General features: G+C 35.4%; 1 protein-coding gene across 1 annotated transcript in view; it reads left to right on the top strand.

Moving 5' to 3' along the window:
- LOC146140517 (protein tudor-like) overlaps positions 1–22,143 on the top strand; it is a 33,992-nt gene extending 11,849 nt beyond the window's left edge. Inside the window, exons 5-13 of the mRNA XM_083392641.1 lie at positions 1,677–10,392; positions 10,602–10,680; positions 11,607–11,683; positions 18,173–18,250; positions 18,911–18,969; positions 19,207–19,268; positions 19,320–19,887; positions 20,680–20,740; positions 22,025–22,143. Of these exons, the coding sequence (XP_083248767.1) occupies positions 1,677–10,392; positions 10,602–10,680; positions 11,607–11,683; positions 18,173–18,250; positions 18,911–18,969; positions 19,207–19,268; positions 19,320–19,887; positions 20,680–20,740; positions 22,025–22,143 (9,819 nt within the window). The remainder of the gene's footprint in view (positions 1–1,676; positions 10,393–10,601; positions 10,681–11,606; positions 11,684–18,172; positions 18,251–18,910; positions 18,970–19,206; positions 19,269–19,319; positions 19,888–20,679; positions 20,741–22,024) is intronic.
- The last annotated feature ends 262 nt before the right edge of the window (positions 22,144–22,405 follow it).

Here is a 22,405-nt window from a genome sequence, read left to right as displayed (position 1 = left end):
TCCATCAAAAGTAGTCTGTGCAAAATTGCACGGTTGCTGAGTTTGTCATTTGTGTGAACATGTTTATTTTAAAAATTAGACTTGTATGTTTTGAAGGCAAGTAGATATAAATAATTTGAAACATGTTTTTTTTGGTGATATTTAGTTTATATCTAATAATTACTTATTCCAGTGGTAACTATCTTTAAATATTTAATGCCTAATCTGAAAATGTCCGAGATTACCATTTGGTTATTTTTATTAATATTATGTAAAAAATAGTTCTCATAGTTTATCCAGGCATAGTGCAGATAGGCTATTAACTTTTGATGGACATATTCCACATTTTATTTAGGAAAACATAAGCTACAAGCTGCTTGAATTCACTTAAATTTATTTCATATGTTTTAGTATGAATTATTTTTTGCCAAAATTTGCATATTTTAGACTTTTTTAGGTGGTTTTGCATTAGGATTGAACTTTATTTTATATATATATTTTTAGGTCAAAAATTGTCAAAATTTCTCATTTATTAGGCCAAAAAAGAATCGCCCAACTGATAATATCTATTGCAAGTTTTTTTGTCTGATGAAAGTACACATAATTAAACTATTTTTCTCATGTTAGATAAACAATAAAAGTTATTCTTCTTTCCCAATTAAAATATTTGTTTCAAAATTTTTATGTGATAACAGGCTTGTGCTGGAGAGATTTAAAAAGTGTTTTGCCATTTAAATGAATGTACATTATGTTTTTGTTACTTAACCAGTATCTGATGGGGCGTAAGTCATTGGACAATTACTGAATAAGTTAAGAATCACTAATCTACATTAACTTAAAAGGCAGATATCATGTATCCCTGGTAACTGACGTTTTGGCCACTGCCACTATAGGTTTTGTCAGAAGTTTAACATGATACACTGTCCCAGTGTTTGTCTTTAGTATCTGGCTTTAAGTTGTTGCATAGTTTAATTGTCTATAAATTATTTAAAAAACTTCAGCCTTTAATGTATTCTTGTAGTACCATTTGATTCCTGTTATCACAGTAAAACTATGCCTAACATACCAGTGAGTTAAAGATTTTGTAATTGCTGATTGGCAGAGTGCAGACACACTCAGTCACTCACCCCCTTGTGCAAAATTGTAATTCAATAACAACCCTGCTAAGCAGGGCTGGGGAGCCGGAGTTGGAGCCCGCTGCCCGGAGCTAAGCATTTTCTCTGGAGCCGGAGCCATTGTTATTATTTTTGTGGAGCTGGAGCCGGAGCCATTTATTAATTGCCTAATGGCTCCGGAGCTAATGCTATTTTACGGTGGCTCCCCAGCCCTGCTGCTAAGCAATATATATATATTTTTTTCAACTTTTTACATTTAAATTTATGTCCCGTGTAATACTCGTTCATTTGCATTGCTTTTATTTTCATTACTATTTTATTGAAATTAAAATGTTAAGCAGCGAAGAGTTTTACCATTGACTAAAAGCTCATTACCTAAACTGAAAATGAATTGAAGCAAAATTACTTCTAATTTGTTATCTCCGCTATCTTTGAGTAAGTAAGCCTGTCCAGAGTCGAAGCATTTAACAGCAAATATTAATTTTATTTAGTTTCATGCATGTTCAGCAATAAAATTACCAAACATAATAATGTACTGATATACAAAATAAGTAAACATTACTTTTTTGAATGTTTTTGTAGGCAATGAAACCAGAAGATATTAAGCTTATTCCAGAAGTTTTAACTGTTTTGCCTAAACAAGCGCTTTCTATGTCGGTTGACAATACTGTTCAACCAATTGGGAATGCAGCACTCTGGACCCCTGCAGCAGCAACATGCCTCTCGAATGCTTTTCAGTATTCAGACATAGTCGTTAAGATATTAAAAGTGTGGGCGCCCGGTAAAGTGACAATTGAGTGTCCTGCTGTGGAAACCGCTCTTCTCTCTAATTCAATTGCTGAAAAGACTTTAACTTACCCTTTTTCAAAGTATCCAATTGGACATTCCTTTAAAGCTTACTTGTCTAACATAAATAATGATGGAACATTGTTTATCCAAGAATATATCTCTTCTGAAGATCTAAATACGATGATGGACAACCTTCACAGGCATTTTTCAATTAAGGCTAATCAAATTGCACTTCCAAAATCTGATTTTCAACCAGGTACTTTAGCTGTTGCCATCTACACACAAGACCAGGGCTTTTATAGAGCAAAGATTGTAGAAACGAATGGCGATTCTTCTACTGTCCACTACATTGATTATGGCGATTCTGAGCAGCAAGAACTTACATCTTTGTTTATCATGCCTCAAGAATTTTGCAAGTTAGAGTATCAAGCAATACTTTGCTCCTTGCAAGAGGTCAACATTCCGACTAAAAATAGAAATAGTGCTTTGAAAAAGTTAATTAGTAAGCTTGCTATTGACTTGGTTCTGGATATTACAGTTAGGGATCACAAGTTTGGGCCTCATGACATTATTGAAGTTTCTGTGTTGGCAAACGGTAAGAATATTTCTGAGGAAATTGCAGCTGCTGGTTTTGGAGTTCTACGCCATGTGCCACAAGAAAATCAAATTTCGAAAAGAAAAGTATGTCTACATCCTTTACAGTTAGCTGTTAATGAGAACTACATCATGACAGTGAGTCGTGTAGAAGAGGATGGTCAAGTATATCTGATGGCAACAGAAAACCTTGAAGCTCTTGAAGAACTAATGCATGACATCCATGAATACTGTGAAAACCCTAACACTCCACTTGACACTTCTCTTATGATTGGTTCTGCTTGTTGTGCTTTGTGTAGTGAAGATCAAACCTGGTATCGAGCTAAAGTAATAAATATTGAAAAAGATTTTGTTACGGCACATTTTGTTGACTATGGAAGGTTTGATAATTGCAGTTTATCCTCAATAAAAAAAATGAAACAAAGTTTTTTAGAATTGGAGTTCCAATCTATTTTATGTGAGACAGTTAATCCGATTCAATCAGCTCAGTTTAAAATTTTAGAAGGCTTTTTAAAAAAAGTGGTCACAGTTAGAGTTGTTGCCAATCAGAATCCTAAACCCTGGTTAGTTAATATCTTTCATGAGGGTCAAAATATCTTTAAGCTTTCAGAAGATACAAATTGTTTGGAGTTCTCTTGCTTAAAACCAGAGAGTATAACAAAAATTAAAAAAATTGCCCTTGAATTTGGCAGCAGTGAAATAATCCGAGTAACTCACATTATTTCAGAATCAACATTCTGGGCACGCCTTCTTTGCAACAGCCAAGAATATAATGAAATGATGGAAAATCTTCAGGAAGCTTATGAAGGCACTAAAGACCTTGCTCCAGATTTAAAGCCACAAGATGTTTGTGTTGTTTATGACACCGATTTAGACAAATGGTTTCGTGGTATTAAACTAACAGACAAGGATGTTTCTTCGGTTATTGTTTTTTTAATTGATGTTGGAAAGGCTAAAGTGTTTTCCAATCTAAAGATTCGCTATATGTTTCCGGACTTTTTGTCACTTCCTGCTCAAGCTGTTAAGTTTTTTGCCAAAAATTTTAATGCAGTTAGGCCTTGCTTTAATTCCTGTTTTAATACTACAATTTCAAGTCAATATGATTTGCCTAACAGCTACGTTGTTGATTTGCAGTTGCCAAAGGCTGACAATACATCTATAACAACATCCTCTCTGGATGTACGTTGTGTTGATAATCAAAATCCAAGTTTGGAAAACATGTATTCATCATGTGTTTCTTTCGGAGACTTTGTCAAAGTAACTGTTTGCTTTGTTGAGGATCCTGACTGCCTTTGGGTTCAGCAATGCTGTAACGAAACACAGCTGTACACTTTGTTAACAGAAATGAATTCATTTTACCATAACTTACCCACTAAAGACTGGATCTTGGAAGACTTGAAAACTGACCATTTGTGCTGTGTAAAGATAGAACATGTCGACTGTGCTGTTGATTTTTACCGTGGACGCATTTTATGTACATATGGTAACATTATTGACATTAAGCTTATTGATTTTGGCAATGATGTTACTGTAAGCCGGGATGAGGTCCAAATTTTGGCATTACAATTTTTGGAACCAAAGGCTCAGGCTCTAAAATGCAGACTGGACAATGTACTTCCTATAATGGGCAAGTGGTCGAGAGAAGCAGTTCATGATCTAAAAAGTTTGGTGCTTTTGAAAAACAGCACTGTAATGGGGAAATTCAACATGAAGCAAAACTTGACATACTTTATTGACCTTGTTGTAAAAGGTAAGGATGCAGACAAAAATGTTGCTCAACATATGATTGAAAAATATCATGCTATTCCTGTAGGAGTGCAACCAAATGAAGGTGTTTTTGTTAAGGACTCCGTGATACTTGATCAACCAGGCTTTTCCCCGGACTCTTTTCAGCAAAAATCTCACAAGTTGTATTATCGGAGTCCAGGAATGGCAATGATTGGTGCTGAAATTGAGGTTATTGTATCAGCTTCAAACTCACCAACTGATTTTTTTCTGCAGATCCTTGATTTGCATTACCGGCAAACTTATGTTAAGTTGTTTCGATGCCTTCACGATGCCTACACCAATCTTCAAAACACAAAACCACTTGATAATAACCTCTATGTTGGAAAACCTTGTGCTGCCTTTAACAAAAAATCAGGAAATTGGTGCAGAGCTGCCATTCTGGAATATTTGGACCTGAATTACATTTCTGTTTGTCTTGTTGACATTGGTCGATTGGAAACATTTAAATTTGCAGAATTAAAATCAATTGATAATTGGTTTGTGACCGCAGAGCCTCCTGCTGCTCTACGATGCACCTTACACGGGATTATTGAACCACCTAGCAATGGATGGTGTGAAGAAGGCCTAAGTATGTTTCAAGATTTTGTTCAACAACACAAAAGAGAGTTGATTTGTACAATACATGGGTGTGTTGGTGATGTTCTTGGTGTTTCTTTTATTTGTAACATTCGCACACCCTGTACCAACATTGCGGAAAGTCTTGTTGCTAAAGGTTTTTGTGAAGCTGTGCCAGTTCTAGGTACAATTCACCCTCCATTAAAGCGCAAGTCTTATATTTACTCAAATTTAGATGTGGTTCGTGGTAAAGAATATACCTTCCATGTTACTCATGTGGAAAATTGCCAACTGTTTTACTGCCAGTTGGAGAGAAACTTTGACCAATTTGATAAAATGATGGATGACCTTCAATTTCAGTGTTCTGAAAACCACTCACCAGTAATGACTCTTGGAGAGTTAACACATGACTGTTTGTGCTTTGCAAAGTATCAAAAAGAGCAGTGGTGTAGAGCTCATTTCATTTCAGAACTGTCCAATGGCAATGTACAAGTTCTTTTTGTAGACTATGGCAACATGGATGTTGTTAGTTGGGAAGAGGTCAAGCCCTTTTCTGGATGTCGATTTGCAGAAGTTCCAATTATGGCCCTTCCATGCTGCTTGTCTGACCCCTCTTTAATCGTTGCAGATACTGATCAGCAAGAAAAAATATTCTGTTCAATGAAAGATCGTATTCTGGAAAAGCTTTTCACTGGATTAGTGGCAGGCCAAACAAATGGCAAGTTGCACTTGGATTTGTTTGAGGATGGAAAAAGGATAAATGACAAAATAACACAGCAAGTTGCAGCAATTAAACATCCCAAAAATGAATCTTGTAATTTGTTGTCTGATGTAGACTCAAAGATGATGGAGACGCGGTTAAATGCTGAATTTTCTGATGCACTCTTTTTGCATGTGGGATCTAAAGAACAAGCTGTTGTGTCACATCACACATCTCCTTCAATGTTTCATGTACAGTTGAAACGCATGAAAACTAACCGCCTTGAATGCGAGCAGCAAGTTGATGACTTGTATATGGCTGTTAGAAACTCTGATTATCCAGTGTCAAGCCTGAAACCAGGCAACACAGTGTGTGCTGTTCACCCAAAATCTCATAAATGGTGCAGAGCAATGGTAATGGACTATTCAAAAGCTGAAGAAGAAACTGTTATGGTTCTCTTTGTTGACAGTGGAGACCAAGCCACAGTTAACAAAAAGCTTGAAGTAAAACAATTAGTGGAGGAAATGCTGACTTGGCCAAAGATGGCTGTGACTTGTAAACTGGCTGGTGTTTTGCCAAGTAATGGTGTCGATTGGCAACAGCATTCTTTAAAATTGTTTGGTAAGCTTGTTGACAGCCCATCGATACTTGTCCACTTCTTATTTAATAATAATACAGGAATGTGGACTGTTAAGTTGGTTGATGATGACACAGATGTTGCAACCCAATTAGTATCTAGTAATAATGCAATTTGGGATTATAAACAATGTAAAGCATTACATCTGCAAACCGTGCCTACTCTTTTCACTCAAGCCAGTTTAACTTCAGGAAATCTGGAAGAGGTTTACATCAGTTATGTTGACAGTTATAATATTTTATTTGTACAAAAGCTAACATTCATTCAGTCTCTTGAAGCTCTCATGGCTGATATAAATTCAAATTCAGATTGCTTGGTTAGATTTTCGAAAGTTCCTACTTCTGGCCAGATTTGTCTGGCAAAATATAACTTGGATGGGCGATATTACCGTGCAAAAATTATTGAAAAAGTTGTCACTGACCGTAGTAGCACTACACTGTCAATTCAGTTTGTAGACTATGGAAATACATCAAGTGTTTCTGCTAATGATGTTTTTATCTGTCCTCCAAATTTTTTAAAAGCCGCTGGTTGTGCCATTCGGTGTCAAGTTGTTAACATTCCTGACGACATGCCCTCTGAAGAAATATTTCTTAAGATTAGTGAAATTTCAGTTTTGGAGGACATTGTGATATTGTGCACCTCAAACTGTTGGGATAATGTTCAAGGTTGTTTTAAAGTGAATTTGAAAATAAAAACTCAAACCACTGCCATACTGACCTTACCTACATATCTATCAGCTTCAGATGCAACTAAAATAAGCACTTTGCCTACTTACACATCTTACACTGACCTGCTAGATCACCCAAGCTTCAAAGTTTACATAAGTCATGTTGTCACCCCACGGGAGGTTTATTGCCAACTGGCAGAACGATGTGATGAACTGGATAGGCTCACTACAAACATCGCAAAGTTTCTGATTGAGTTTCCAGAGGAAGACAAGGTGGAGACAATTGATGAACTTCATATTGGAAACCCTTGCCTGGCAAAATACAGTTTTGATGGAAGTTGGTACAGGGCTATTGTTGAAAACACACTCAGTAATGGTATTGTGGAGGTTCGATTTGTTGACTATGGCAACACTGACAAAGTTAAGATTGAAGATGTGAGACACTCAAAAGTTAGCTTTTGTCTTCTTCCTATTCAAGCAGTTCATTGTAATATGGCTTTTGTCGAAAAAAAATCTTGGAGAAAGAGTGAAATCGACAAGTTTGATGCACAGGTTGCTTCACTCGAATTGTCAGCCACATTCTCGCCTTTGAATGGTGACCAATGCAATATTTATGATGTCATGCTCCGTCTTCCTGATGGAACACTGCTAAACAACAAATATGCTTCTGGTACTAATGAAGAAAGATGTGTTACTGTGGCAACTGTTTCCAAAAATGTAGAAACTAATGACTTGAAGAATGATACAGATTGTTTTAGTTTAGGTGGTAACGAAGAAGAAGTAAATGCAGGACAATTGGATAAAAGAATATTTTGCTGCCCCGATAAATATGTAAAACCAGTGTCGTCAAAGGACTCGGATTCCTATGGTAATGGAAATGTTGTAGAAAGGATTGAAACCACTGCAATTGAGCTAAAATCTTCAGAACCACTTCTAAGCACTAGTAATATTAACCTGGAGATTTTGCATAAAGCTTATGTGAGTTACGTTGTGGACCCAAATAATTTTTATGTGCAGTTGGTAAGCACTCAGGGAACTTTGGAAGAAATTGAAATGTGTATTGAAAAAGACATAAAAAATTTTGAAAATTTGAAAGTTAATTCCTCAGATTTTAAATTGGCCTCATTTTGCATTGCACAATCCCAACAAGATGACATGTTTTACAGAGGAAAGATTGTTAAACTAGGGACCAAACCCAGTGTTCTCTTCATTGATTATGGAAACACTGCATTGGTGGATTGGGACAATATTTTTACAGTTCATGCGGAAACCAAATGCCATCCCATTCAAGCGATTCATTGCTATCTTGCTGACGTTGTTCAATATTCCACTGAAAAGGAAATAAACATGGCTATCTCTACTTTTCAAGATATAGTTATGAAAAGTTCAGTCCAAATTAAATTTATTTCATTAAAGACAAATGGACAGTGGAAGGTCAGCGTTTCAGCAAATGATCAGGATGTGTCTGCCATTTTAAATGCAATTATGCCTCAAGAAACCATTGAAAGTAAAAAATGTTTTGAAGAAATACCTCCATTGCTGCCAAGCGAATCAATAGAGGAAAAGAAAATGCCATTTATTGAAAACTTCGGCATTGAATTGAATACTTCTTTACAAGAAAAAAAAGAAGGTGGAAGCAGAGGTGATAATCCAATTATGCTTGCAGAATCAAAAAACTTGCCTTCAGTTGACATAAAAGCTGGTCTAATACGAAAAGGAGTTGTTCTAGAAGCCTCAAATTGGCCTACCTTCTTTGTGCAGTTGGAGAAATGCTTTGACATAACATTTGTTCAAAATACTGACAAAGTTCTTAATGTCACTGAAGGTTTATGTCTTGTACAGCACAAGGATGCAAAATGGTACAGGGCTAGGATCCTTCCAGAGACAAATGGCAGAAGGTCATACTTTTTGGTGGACAGTGGGTGTTTTTTAAGTGAGATAAATGAGGTTAAAACTGCAATGCTTCCAGAAGATCTATGGGAGTATTCTCCTCAGGCAGTTTGTTGCAAACTTGAATCCTCTGACCAGGCATCTAAAGATCAAATAAAACACTTTGGATCCAAAATTGTTGGCAGTAAAGTTTTTGTTACTTTTATTGCATCTTCACATGTTAATATTCTAGGTGCTTCATTTATGCAATGGACAGTCCAAGTAAATCCAATCATAAATGATCAATCTACAGCTGTATTTCCAAGAGCTTCACCCATGATACAGAAGATAGAAACTGAGAAAAACAGTTTTGAGCCATGTGCTGTTTCCACCCCACTCTTGCCTGACATAGTGGTTACAGACGTTGATGGAAATGCAGTGCAATCACTTAAGTTGGTGGAACATGGCTTGGTTGGCTCATCAGATGCAACTTATACAGTTGATAAGGTGCAAACTCTGAATTCGGAACTTGAATTTATAAAAGTCGGTCTAAATGAACTTATTTGTTTAGTGCAGCAGCATGAACCTGAAAAAGTAATTATATCACAGATACAGTCCATGCTTTCTCTACTTCATAAAAACTTTAAGGTTTCAGAAAATGGAAATCCCATTGGACCTGATGGAGACAACGATCAAGGAAATAAAGGCATCCCAGAAGATCATAAACGACCTAGTTCGTCTCTAAAAGGTGCTATTACAAGCCCATGTAAAAAACCAAGGCTTGAGCAAATTCATTCCTGTTCTATTCTTGCAACACAAATCCAGGGATTACCAGATGGCTTTACTGTTGATCAAATGCCGAATATACCGTTAGCCAATCCACCTGTTAAAATTGGGAGCATTCATGAGTCTTTTGTATCTTATTTTGTTGACCCTGGTTACTTTTTTGTCAAACCACATTTTCCATATCCTGACAAAGCTTTCACATTTGATGTGAGCAAACCAGAAAATCTGCCAGAAGTGAACAAAAGTATGCTTTGTCTATTTAAAAGCGACAAAGAGAACTTTTCTCGTGGATGGATTCTTGCAGTTAAAGAAAATACATTAACTGCTGCTGTTCTGGATATAGATACTGGTAAAATTGTGAGCATGGACAAAGACGAAATATACATTTTTCCAAAAAAATTTGTTTCTTTTCCTCCCCTTGCTGTCCAATGTTGTTTAGTAGGAGTTCAGCCACTAGGAGAAAAATGGTCAAAGGAATCTTCAGAATGCATTACAAGAGTTATCTACAATGAAGAACACACTTCAAGTGTAAGGGTAGAATTTTTACAGTGTGTTTCAACGTATCCCATGTGGACAGTTTCCATGACCAAAGATAATGTCTCTCTCTCTCAGCTTTTACTTGATAAAAAACTTGCTAAAGAAACAAAAACAAAAAGTCAAAATAAAGATGCTTTGAAAGAAAGTGAGAAGTCTACAAGAAAGCCTCTTAGGCCTTTAAAAGACATAATGCAACCATCTACATCTGTTTTATTGCCATCTGTACCAGAAGAGGAGATGAATATTGGAAGTGAAACGGGATACCTCATAGGTCCGATGTCTGTATCTGAAAACTGCAACTCTTCAATTTCTGTTATCTCAGACAGTGTTTTTGCTTCAGAATTGGCCTCAACAAGCTTATCAAATTATTGTTCAGGTAAATTTATCTTGTTATTAGCATACCCAGATAAATTTGTTATAAAACAGACCTATTTTTGTGATTAAACAAGACTGTATGTTTTCGCTTAACAATTAATTAGATGTCAAAAGATTGTATACCAATTACTTCAACTTGAATGTGGCATGATACCGGATTTGCACAGGAAAATAAACACCAAAAATAAAATAGATTGTTTTTGTTTATAGACATGCCACGACCAATGTCATGGACCATCTTTGACAGCACTGAGGACAAGTCACCCAGTGTTGATAATGCAGGTGGAAAGTAAGTAATTTTTTTTTTTGGTTTAGAGGCAGAGCAGACCTGGGCAACATACGGCACACGGGCTTTTCGTGCTTCGCGCAAATTTCTTCTGTGTTGCTCATATGTTTCACGAGATTTTTTGGCAACTTCACAGACAAATAACGTCCTCTGCTCAGTGGCACTCTCTCCAACGAAAGACATAGCAATTTTTTCACGCTTCGCGCAACGTTTTGTGACCTTCTTTAAATCCGACTTAAATTGCACATTTTCGCACAACTCTTAATATAATAACAAATTGGTTGATTATTTGTCTTACACCGTGTATGACGTCATATTGTATGTATTTTAGATCCTATATTTGACCCGGCCCGCCACAATATTTTATGTATCTCATGCGGCCGGCGGCTAAAAATACCACCCCTGTTTTAGAGTGATGTACAGTCTTACTGGCACTAATACACTGCATAACGTCGTTTTTGTTGATACCAAGTGTTTCTAAAATAATGAAAGTTTTCTAAAGATGACAATATGATATAAATGCCAGAAGTTTCTTTCGAAAATAAATATTCAGTAATACAGCTTTGATAAGATAACATAGAATTTCATAAAGAAAATTTTTTTATAACACTGGAGCATAAATTGCTTAGGTAACAAGAAAATTAGATTGACTGAAAACTCCAGGTAAACTCATAAGTTCTCTAAGGAGGGGTGTTTTATATTTGTTCTTATCTGTATCCTGATTTCAGTCCTTAAAGGTGTATATATTTTTTATACCATTGTTAGTCAAAAACATTGTTCAGATGAGTAGATGAAGGTTTTGTCCGTTTTTATACTTCAACGCACATTGGTAATTAGAGTACTTTTTGACACACATATTTGAAGACCAGCTTGCGTTTAAGAATTTCATTTCCAGCAAAATAAAAACTTAGTCTTTTTTATTTTTTTAGTACCAACACCGGCAAATCAAAAGAAAGGGAAGAAGGGGAAAAACCAGAGAATAAAACACAAATTAGTCACACGGAAGGTAAATATGGCTCCTTCCTATAGACTATATTGATATACTTACTAATTAGTGGGCAGTTTGACTTTGAAAGGGTATTATAGTTAAACATGGATAGTTATATATGCATATATAACTGAGAATTATTTGTTTTAAAATAGTCATATTAACTATAGTTTCATGCATGAATAAGGTGAGTTTTATTCTGTTTTGTTAGTGCTTTAATTTTCTTTTTTCGGTAATGAAAATTTTTTGTTGATTGGTTAATCCTCAATCCATACCAAAAACTATATGGGCTGAAAAGTTATTCTCTGGACATATCTTGTTTTTGCCGTTATTATATGGGCTGAAAATTGTTTTTTTTGCTTTTATTCTGTTTTGGTTGTTATGGTTTGGCATGGTATGTTTCAGACTGTTTTTTATCCGAAGCTTTATAGAAAAAGTTTCAAAATTATCAGAAATGCATAGAGTGATATGTATGTGTGTATAAGAGGTTTATCCGTCTGTACCCCTAACGCCCTTTGATTGGGGGGCAAAAAAAACTAAAATATTGTGATGTCATCGTTTTAGCTCTCTGTAGTTATCGACTCCAATCTAGTGGTTGAAAAACGTCACTACAGAATTTGTTCATATTTGCTTGTGTGCGACTTGCCTTATATAGAAAGAGGCTTCCTACTAAACAACATATTATTCCCCCGCAAAATTAAAAAAAGTTTGATAGTGTAGCTTTTGATGTGCAATATTACTCGATATTGCCTAATTTGATGTCACTAAACACGTGACGGTTGTCCTCTGATGCCTGACCAAAACGCCGAACTGTGTGTTTTTAGTGTTTTGCAGGGGATTTTATATGATGCATTATATTATACACGTCTTATAGACTAGCGTTTAAAAATGTTATGCAACTTCAGTATGCGGTCCGCCAATTTTTTTTGTGCTTGTTGTGGCCCTTGTACCATTTTAGTTGTGCAGGCCTGATTTAAGGTGGCACATTTTCGGTCATACACGAGTGATGAGTGAATAAATGTGACGTCAGTATTACAGGAGCCATACTAACGTTTCTATTACGTTAATATACTTCTCGTAAATAGTAAAGTTTGTTAAAGCCCGTATTTATATTTTAGTAGTATTACTCATTTTTAGATAATTTAGTTCCCTACAGAAGTTTGCGCGGCTGAAGTTTTGCGTGTTTGCTTGAGTCAGATTTGCGCGGCTGAACACATTTTCTATAAAATGCGCGGCTGTGACCACGGCTGAAGGTGCTGCTGCGCGGGGGATTTATCCAGGCCAAAACTTTCCAACCTGGTCTGTTTGCATCTCTTTCACATGCTACTCCAATAAAACATATCAACACCAGGCCTACACAAATTAAAAATTGTACAAGGGCGAAGCAAGCAAAATACTAAGGTTGAATGCGTTATTAGGGATGACGTTACACACTACACAGTCACGTCATAACATGGTATCGTCTATTTGTTTTATTAAAATTTCGAATTAATAGGTGGCGAATTAGGCACATAAAAAAGTGTTGCTTATTGCTTGTAACAACAAATTCAAGGAATGTTTTAGCAGTGATTGCACAGACCAAGCCATAGTAAACATTTACAGAGTAAAAGTTGACAAAAGTATAGCAAACCATAGGCGTTAAATTAGTTTAAGAGAATTATTATTTAATGTGCTTTTTAAACATGTCACCTGGCCCAAATTTAATAACATGGCCGCATTATCTACGTAAATTCTATTTCACTAGGAAACCTATCTAATAAGCCTTCAGTTGAGGCAGTGGACAGCGATATGCTCCTTGAGTGTAGGTAGTAAAAGCATCTGGGTGTACAAGACGTTTCCTTTCATTAATAAATAGAAATCACTCGTCTGGTGTGAACGAAGTATAAACCAATGTTTCGGGAGCAGATACCAGCTGTGCTTATCAGGGTTAATAATTAAAACGAGAGTGCGTTAGCCATCTTATATACTGTGAAGTAAAAAATTGAAAAAAATGTAGATTAAAATTAATAATTCTAGACGTCGCTGAAGTATGCGATAAGCTGTGCGCGCCGGAGTCATCCAGTGCAGGACTGCGCCGTCAGACAACAAGCATTTATCAGCTATATATTTTGTTATAGCTACAACGATGAGTAGATTGCTGGATATTATGAATTCTTTTTGTTCATGGTGTTGGGGCATTTGTCAATCCGGAGACCGGAATGATTCAATAAACCGTCTTTTGTAATAGTGAGGTTCCCAGTCTAGAATATAACAATCATATCTTCCAGTTTCCTATTATGAAAGGAACGTTTAGTTTCTCCTATGTATGTTGCTGAACAACCTCCACAGGGAATTTCATAAACAGCCCCTTGACATTTTTCTGGTTTAACTGGATCTTTAGGTGAGGGTAAAATGTTTCCAATTTTTCTGGTCGGTTTGAAAGGTGTAGAAATGTCGTGGCTTTTTAAAATACGTTTTAGTTTTTCTCCCAGACCTGGAATGTAAGGAATAATGGACAGACCTTTAGGTTCTGGTTTAGCTGTTAAATGGTTAGTTGTGTTTTGCGGTTTAAACAACGAGTCGGGTATCCGTTTATTCTCATGGCCTTTTTAACATGGTCGTCCTTATGGTTACTGCAAAGTTTTGAAGCTCGGTGTAGCAGGGTGTTCACAACCGAGCGTTTGTGCTGTGGGTGGTCCAATCTGAAATTCAAGTAGCGATCTGAATACGTTACTTTTCTAAACACCCTGGAAGATAGATAGTTTCCTTTCATTGTTGACAAGCTGTTAGCGTGGAAAAAGTCTGCACCAAGCTGTGGGAGTGGAACGTCTGCCAACACAAACCTCCATTTAGAAACTCTAGCTGGGAGGCGGAGTGTAACCATTTTGTAACCATAGGCCGCTATTAGAAAAAAAAGGGGGAAAAATACTGAAAAGGATCACTGTCTGCCTTTGCCATCAGAGGCAACCGGCCTTGTTGTTTCCTTGAAAAAAACACGGTGGGCTGCATTGACGTGCGTCTGCTCCAAAGTGCACATAGTAGAAACACACACCAGTCGGTTTAACCTTGTTATTGCAGTTGTTTAACGTGTTGCATCCTGCTACCACAAGAAAGCCATACAACATCTGCCTCCAGAACCAATTGACAAAGATCTGCTGTATCCCCATGAGCAATAGAAACCGGATATCCTTCGGCATGTCCTGCAATAACAAATGTTCCAAATGAAAGCAAGACTGGTGGTCTCCAAGTTGAGCAAGCATCTCATCCATTAAAACAGACATCTTTCTTTAAAGGGAGGCATGTTTAAAAGCTGTGCTGCTCGTTCCCACTTTGAAAGCATAAATGTCTGCAGCAAGCTTGCTAAATTGCATCATACTTGTCTTCAGCCGGTTGGGGTTTCAGTTGGTCACAGAAACACAATTTTCTTAAGAGCAAACAACACATGCAACAATTTTCTTAAGAGCAAACCTGCTGCAGCCAAACATATGGTTGTGTTGGCCACAAACATTGCATAAACCAAACGGCATGTCCAGACTTCAAAAATCATTTTGAAGGCTTCATCATGTTAAAAGAAACAAAATAAACTAGACGGGGGTGCGGTTGTTGTATATTTTGTCAGGGGGTATATTGTCAGGGCTTGGTGTTTTTTTTTAATTTAAAATTTATTTTTATTTTTTTTCATTTTCTATGTTTTATTTTTTATATTTTATATTTTGTATTGTATATTTAATAATATATATTTTTTTCCTTAACTTGTTTCTGCAAGCAAAAACAGATATGGGCCGAAAACTTCTCCCCTTAACTTTGACTTTGATGCGAAAGGAGGTTCAAATAATGGCGTAGTATTTGGGAATGATCAAAACATATATTTGATAAATATAATTTGCATAGATAATGCTTATGGCCATGTTATTACATTTCGGCCATCTAACATTTAAAAAAAGAAAATATTGTCATTCTCTTAAAGACTTTAAATGGTTTAACGCCTATGGTTTGCTATACTTTTGCCAACTTTTACTCGGTAAATGTTTACCACGGCTTGGTCTGAGCAATCACTGTGGAAACAGACTTTAAATCTGTAGTTTCGAGCAATGTGCAAACTTTTTTTATGTGTCTAAAAAGCTATACCTTTTATATTAAAAGTTTTGCCAATTTAAATCCAATAAACACAGTGTTCTTAATATTTATTTATTGGTATGACGTAGCTTTGTAACGTCGTCGCTAAAAATGCGTTAAACTTAAGCTTTTTCATGTTGCGGCCCTTGTATAATTATATTTGTTTAGGCCTGGGGTTGGTATGTTTGAATGGTGCAACAATGACACCAGGTGCTAACAGAAATGTGTACACTGCTTCCAGGATTCGCATTTAAATTTGCGGTGGTAAAATATATTGTGTTGTAAGAGCTTGTATAAAAGGCAAGTCGCATGTGCCTAGTTTTACTAGGCAAGCCACTTCTAACAAAAGCGTTGCACGCGCGGGACAACAAGGCGCAGCAGGGATGCCAGCAACCGTTTCGTTGCGACGCGAGCTGAATAAATCAAATGATATGAAAGCATTCTGTATTGAAGTTTTTCTCCCGCTAGATAGGAGTAGATAGCTGTTATGAACTAAAACGATTACGTCACACTTGTTTTTTGTCCCCCAATTGAAGGCGCCTAGGGGTGCAGCCTCATAAACCTCGACATCGCACCTTCATACCGCTTTACGCCATGTCTGAAAATTTGAAAGTTCTACGATGTATACTTTTTCTATAATGCTCTGGACAAAAATCGGTCTGAAACATACCAAGCAAACCATAAAAACCATAAAAACCATACAAACCATAAAAACCAAAAATCAATAGCGGCAAAAACAAGATATGTCCCGAAAATAAATTTGCGGCCCATATAATGACAAAGTAAGGTTAGTTCAATCAAAGTTACAAGCCGTAAAACCTAAGATCAACAAATCAATTAAAGACTTTTAGGGGTTATTATTAAACTTCTTTTTCAGGTCACATAAAACAACTTTGGGGATAAAAGATGCTAAAGATTTATAAAACAGTTGTTAATCATGATTTTACTGAAATTGGTTGAATACCTTTCATTGATGAAATTCATGTACTATAGCGAACTTAGTAATGATAAAATTTAGTATGACTGAGGGTTTTTTTCCGATCGAAGAGTAGACTTACCATATGAACTTAACAAAACTACCAAACAGTAAAAAAATGTCTTTGTTGCTCCTAAATTCTCATTTTGAAGAAATCATGCTTTTTGTGTTAATGTTTGCACATTTTTATTTTAAGTAGTGCTGTTGTCATTTGTAGTGAAAAATGTTAGCGATACCACTAAACATAACTGTTCTGTTGCTTTAGTCACAAATTCAGAGTAAAATAAAACCTGTATTGTATTTCCAAAAATAAAAACAATAAATACTGTTACTAAACAACTACAAACCAGCAGCATACAAAAAAATTTAAGGTAACTTAGGCCTAGGGATGACTCTATCGGCATTTCCAGCAGACTTTATATTTTCATATTTACCCATTAGTTTTGTTGTTTTTCATGCTTATTGCCATATGTTATCTAGAGCAGTGGTTGGCAAACTGTGGGCCGGAGAGCCTTTTTTAGTGGGCCGCGAGTTGCTTTTAAATAGTTTAGTGTTATCATGTAGTTGTGGGCCGCATGATGGCCGTGTACATTGATGGCACTTTTATCTTTTTTTTTATTTTAAGTTGATGTGGCAGAGAAATTTTAAATTAGCTCAGCCTGAAAAGGCAAACTTGCCAAATATGGTCTTGAGAGCCTATCGAACTATATTTTTTGCCAACTTTAACTATATATAAACGAAAAATTTCACAGAAGTATATTTGGGCTATGTGGGCTTTGCATGTGTATAAGATATATGCAAAAAGTAAAAGCTACTTTTATGCACAGTTTAGTATGCAAAAGATGACAATTGTGGTTTACATAATATCTGGAATTCTTCTAAATAAAAACGTTCATTTTCCTATGAATGAAATTTGCAGTTTGAGTCGCTGTATTTCCACTTTCTTCTCCTTGTTTGCACTTAATTACTGTTTTGTAACTAAATGCTGTATTTTGTTTTCCCTACCCCAAAATTTCTTTTGTTTTCCCTACCCCAAAAAATTTACGATAAAATTACCATATTGAAAAAACGTTTAAGATATGCCAAAGATAAAATATTGTGTGTACTAGATTAATTTGGAAGGCATTGTGTTACAGGTAGTTGGATTCCATACAGTGCTAGTCTATGGTAACATAAAAAATTGCAAGCTTTTCGTAAACCCAAATAGTTTTCCTATTTTGGGGGGTGGACAGTAGAACAAATACACTGTAAAGTATAATGGTGAAAAAGACATGTGATTTTGATTATGTAGCGGCTACATATATTTATAGTAAAACACCAAAGCGAGCTAATTAAGGTTTCTAAGTTTTGTACAGGATTTAAGCAGGTCTTTTATTCAAAAGAACATTGTACCTCAATACTTGTTGTATAATAGTAAACAAAATCATACTTTTCAGACTATTATGACAAAGATACTGATGGTGAAACCTGTGATGTCGTCAACTGCATGTCCTGCACTGACCCATTAATGGCAGGTCAATTTGGTAGGATTTTTTTTTTATTTCAATGTCATGTATGATTAATTCATATACAGTTAAAAAAGTAACTAAGTGCTGTATTATGAATTTCCCAGCCCTCAAAAATTTATAGATTTGTGATCAAATTACCGTATTGAAAAAACGCTTAAGATATGCGCAAAGATAAAATATTGTGTTAACTGGATTAATTTGGAAGACCTTGAGTTACAGAGGTAGTTGGATTCCATACAGTGCTAGTCTGTAGTAACAAAAAAAATTGCAATGGAAAACTTTCGTAAACCCCAATAATTTTACAATTTTGGGGGGTATACAATAGAACAAAAAATATACTTTAGTGTTATAGCCAGGAATCAGTTCTAAACCACTGATTTACATGAACGTGAACTTCAAATTTTTATGCAAAATTTGTTTCCATAGGTAGAATAAAATAGCACAGGAGATATTGTTATATAAAAAGAAATAAACTATGGCAAAAAATGCTTTTTGAAGTACTTTACACAACGCCTAATTTTGCTTATTACAATGAAGACAGTCAGTTGTATTGATAATTTTTTTTAACAGAAGTTTTACTTATTGATGTAAATTTACTGCTTGGAATTATGTCTAACATTGTTTGATATTTATTTGATTATAAATTAGTAACTGTGATTCCTCCAGATTATGAAAGCCTTCAGTCGGTGAAAGAACTAGTAGACAACTTAATTGAGGAGGCCAAGGTGAGAAAATCATTTTTTTTAATAACTAAGCCGTTGAATTTATGTATATATACTGTGATTTACCATTGCTGAAGTAATACTGACCTACTTTATCGCATACCAATGATAATATAATGGGTGCCTTCTGGAACTGTATTTAAGTACTCTTTGTGATATAACAACAATATTGGCTTTATCCAACAATATTGGCTTTTAATATACTAACTGTAGTGACAAAGCTTGTTAAAATATATTTAGATTCTATGTCACAATCAAATGACAGTTCAACTAAAGCCTGATGGTTGTAGCTTAAAGAAAAGGTAATTGTTTTTTTTTTTTGGTTATCTAAAGTAAAACCTATTGTTGTACAGCACTGGTAAAGGTGTCAATTTTCTTTACAGAAATGAAGTTACTTCTAAAAAAGAATTTGGTGAAACTGGGATGCAAAAAGATGACATTCAAAAGATTGCCTGGCAAATTGTAAACCAGGTGTATGAAGAAGGTGAACAGGAATTCGCCAAATCAGATGTTGTAGCAATACCAGATACTGCAACAAGTAAAGAAATTGAATGTTTAGCTTTTACTGAAACTAACTCACTTGATGAGAAACTTTCAACTCAAACTTATCAGAGAGTTCTCAAAAATGAAGATATAGTCATTGAAGATGTGACACATGATACTTTTGAAGGGGATTTGGAAGACTACCCAGAGGATTTTACCCAACATCACATTGAAAAAATAACTTCTGATTTACAGTGCTCAAGTCGAGAATATACCACTTCCACTCTACAAGAAACAACTGAGATGTGTTTGTCAGACAATGTAACTTGTTCAGTAATTATCACAGAAAGCCATGAGAAAAATGCTGAGAAAACAACCTGTATTGTTGATCTAGATAAGGATTGTCAAGTTCAAGAAACTGAACTAAATTCTCAACAGGTATGTGGTTGGCTAACAACATTTACTTCTAGATAGCAATGCTTTCCATGTAATGCAACCATACTTCATTTGTGACACACTAGCACAGAACACCTGCAAAATATACCAAAAATGACAATGAATATACTAATAGGCAAATACTCGACAAATGCACTATGGTGCAAAAATATTGCCGTTTAATATTTTTCATTATGAAAGAGTTGCAGAATACAGAATAAATCAAATTTTCACTGTGATAACAAAAGGCAAAGATAATAAGGACAAAATCCTTTGTTCTTGAAATGTTGGTGTCAGGGGTCTTAAGCATAGTATGTGTTTAGTGGCTTCTTACATCCGTCATCTTATATATCAGTGATTTTTTTCAATATAAGGTACCTTAAACTTCGGAAATTAAATTATTTTAATATTAAGACTTTCAGCAAACAAAGATATTATATAGAAAAGTTTATACAGCTTTATATGGCTTTTGTAGTAGTTAAAATTCTTTCTTAGGTGTTTAGTTTTACACAGTACCTTTAGAAAGCAGAGTAAAAATTGATAACACTGGGCCACACAAGTCGCCCAGCATCAACCTCTTAACATTAAAAAGCTACAAACTTGTTTGATTTGATTTATGTTGATAATTCCCCACTTGTATTTTGCTTGTTATTATTATAAGTGATTTGCTATCACAACAACTGCTTTAGGAATATTTGTATTTTTTCCAAAAACAAATATTTTGGGAATTAAGATGCATTTTTTGTTTATTACAGAAAAATCACTTATAATAAATGGTACGTTTGTCTATTACAGAAAAATGATGTCAACGGAGAAAGCTCCATGGGCTCGCAAATACCCTGTCACACAACTATTGGTAAGAAAAAACAAATAACTCAATTCTAGAGGACAAACTAAGTACAAAACTTGAAAACCTATAAACAGCTTGTTTTGGTGTTTTACGATACATATATTTCGCTGCTATGAGCATCATCGGTAATATAATGTGAATGAGTTTTTCACCATTCCGATTCAAGCGGATTATTTTATTAAAGTTCAAGCAAATTAATTTATCTGACTCTATGGATTTGGTTATGAGAATTCCTGTAAAGTATGATGGTGAACAATACATGTGATACTGATTATGTATCAGCTAGAGCTATAGGGTTTTCTAAGTTTTGTAAAAGAAAAATTGTAACTTAATACTGGTTGTATAATAGTAAACAAAATGAAACATTTCAGACAATTATGACAAAGATACTGATAGTGAAGTCTGTGATATCATTCCCTGCACTGACCCATTAATGGCAGGTCAATTTGGTAGGATTTTTTTATTGTTTTACATGTATTTGAATGTCATGTATGATTAATTTCTATACAGGTAAAAAACGTATGAAAAATGCCTGTGTTTTTTGTGTTGTAGTTCACAGTAGCTTACCTGATCCTTGCTGCAAGACAGACGAACTAGAGTCCCTGCAAGCACCAGAAGTTGAAAAATCTTGTGATAAACTATCGTATTAAAGCACACCCCTTGCGCATAACGTCGGTAAATGACTAGAATTCGTTAATTGCTTATTGTTGGAAACAGGCTTCGATTTTCTGTGGTATGAATTGACATTGATATATGTAGAGCGCCATTTAAAAAAGTTTTTTAATGTATGTCCTATGGAGTTTCAAAGCTTTGCCGATTTCCATAACAATCGATATAGTTAGCAGGGCTGCGAAGTCGCACTCGGGACTAGAGGAGTCGGTTTGTTTTTGCTTAAGACGGACTCGGGACTCGAGTAAGACCTTGCAAAATTACCCGAGTCCTGAGTCCGACATGCGTATGCGCAGTACCAAATTTTAAAACTGATATGGCCGCCAAATGGAAATGATAAAGACAATCTTCCTCATTACGACCATGCTATCCATGACAAGAGAAAAACATATTTTTATATTTAGGAACCGCGAGTGATCGCCTATACACCTATTCACATAACGTATATCTATTTATTTATATTGTCACGAGATGTAAATGCTGTTTAACCACTGTTTGAATCTTACCGCCTATTAGTTTTTTCTTTAAAAGGTGTAATGATTCTATAAGACTTCAAAAATATTAGATAATTGAATTCGCTGAAATTTGTCAATAAACATTTGATTTTGTTTCTCTTCTCAGAACTAAATCTCCGACTAAGTAACATCACAATCACGGATTTCAGGGAGGCTGTTGAGCACCAACAGGATTTTCGCATTAACAACGATGTCAAAGATTGTTATGAAGCTTGGGAATTTTAGGACATATCACAAATTTGTCCAACACCTTCTCTTATATAGTGTACGCTGCTATGCTCACACACACCGACTTTTCACCGAAATTTCAAATTGCGTCTGCTGTATTGCTATGGTAGTTCTCTTTCCTACCTTCGTTTTTCATTTCACCTTCTTTCCTTTATTTATAAAATAAACACTTGATGGAGTGCCACATTTTTACTTTGTTGCAGACTGTCACATTGGCATTTTCGGCTGTTTACTATATTGTGATACCTTTAAGTTGGCC

Source organism: Ascidiella aspersa, chromosome 6 (assembly GCF_963924565.1).
Source record: "Ascidiella aspersa chromosome 6, kaAscAspe10.2, whole genome shotgun sequence".
In the NCBI taxonomy this organism is placed as follows: Eukaryota; Metazoa; Chordata; class Ascidiacea; order Phlebobranchia; family Ascidiidae; genus Ascidiella; species Ascidiella aspersa.
This window is presented reverse-complemented; position numbering and strand designations above follow the sequence as displayed.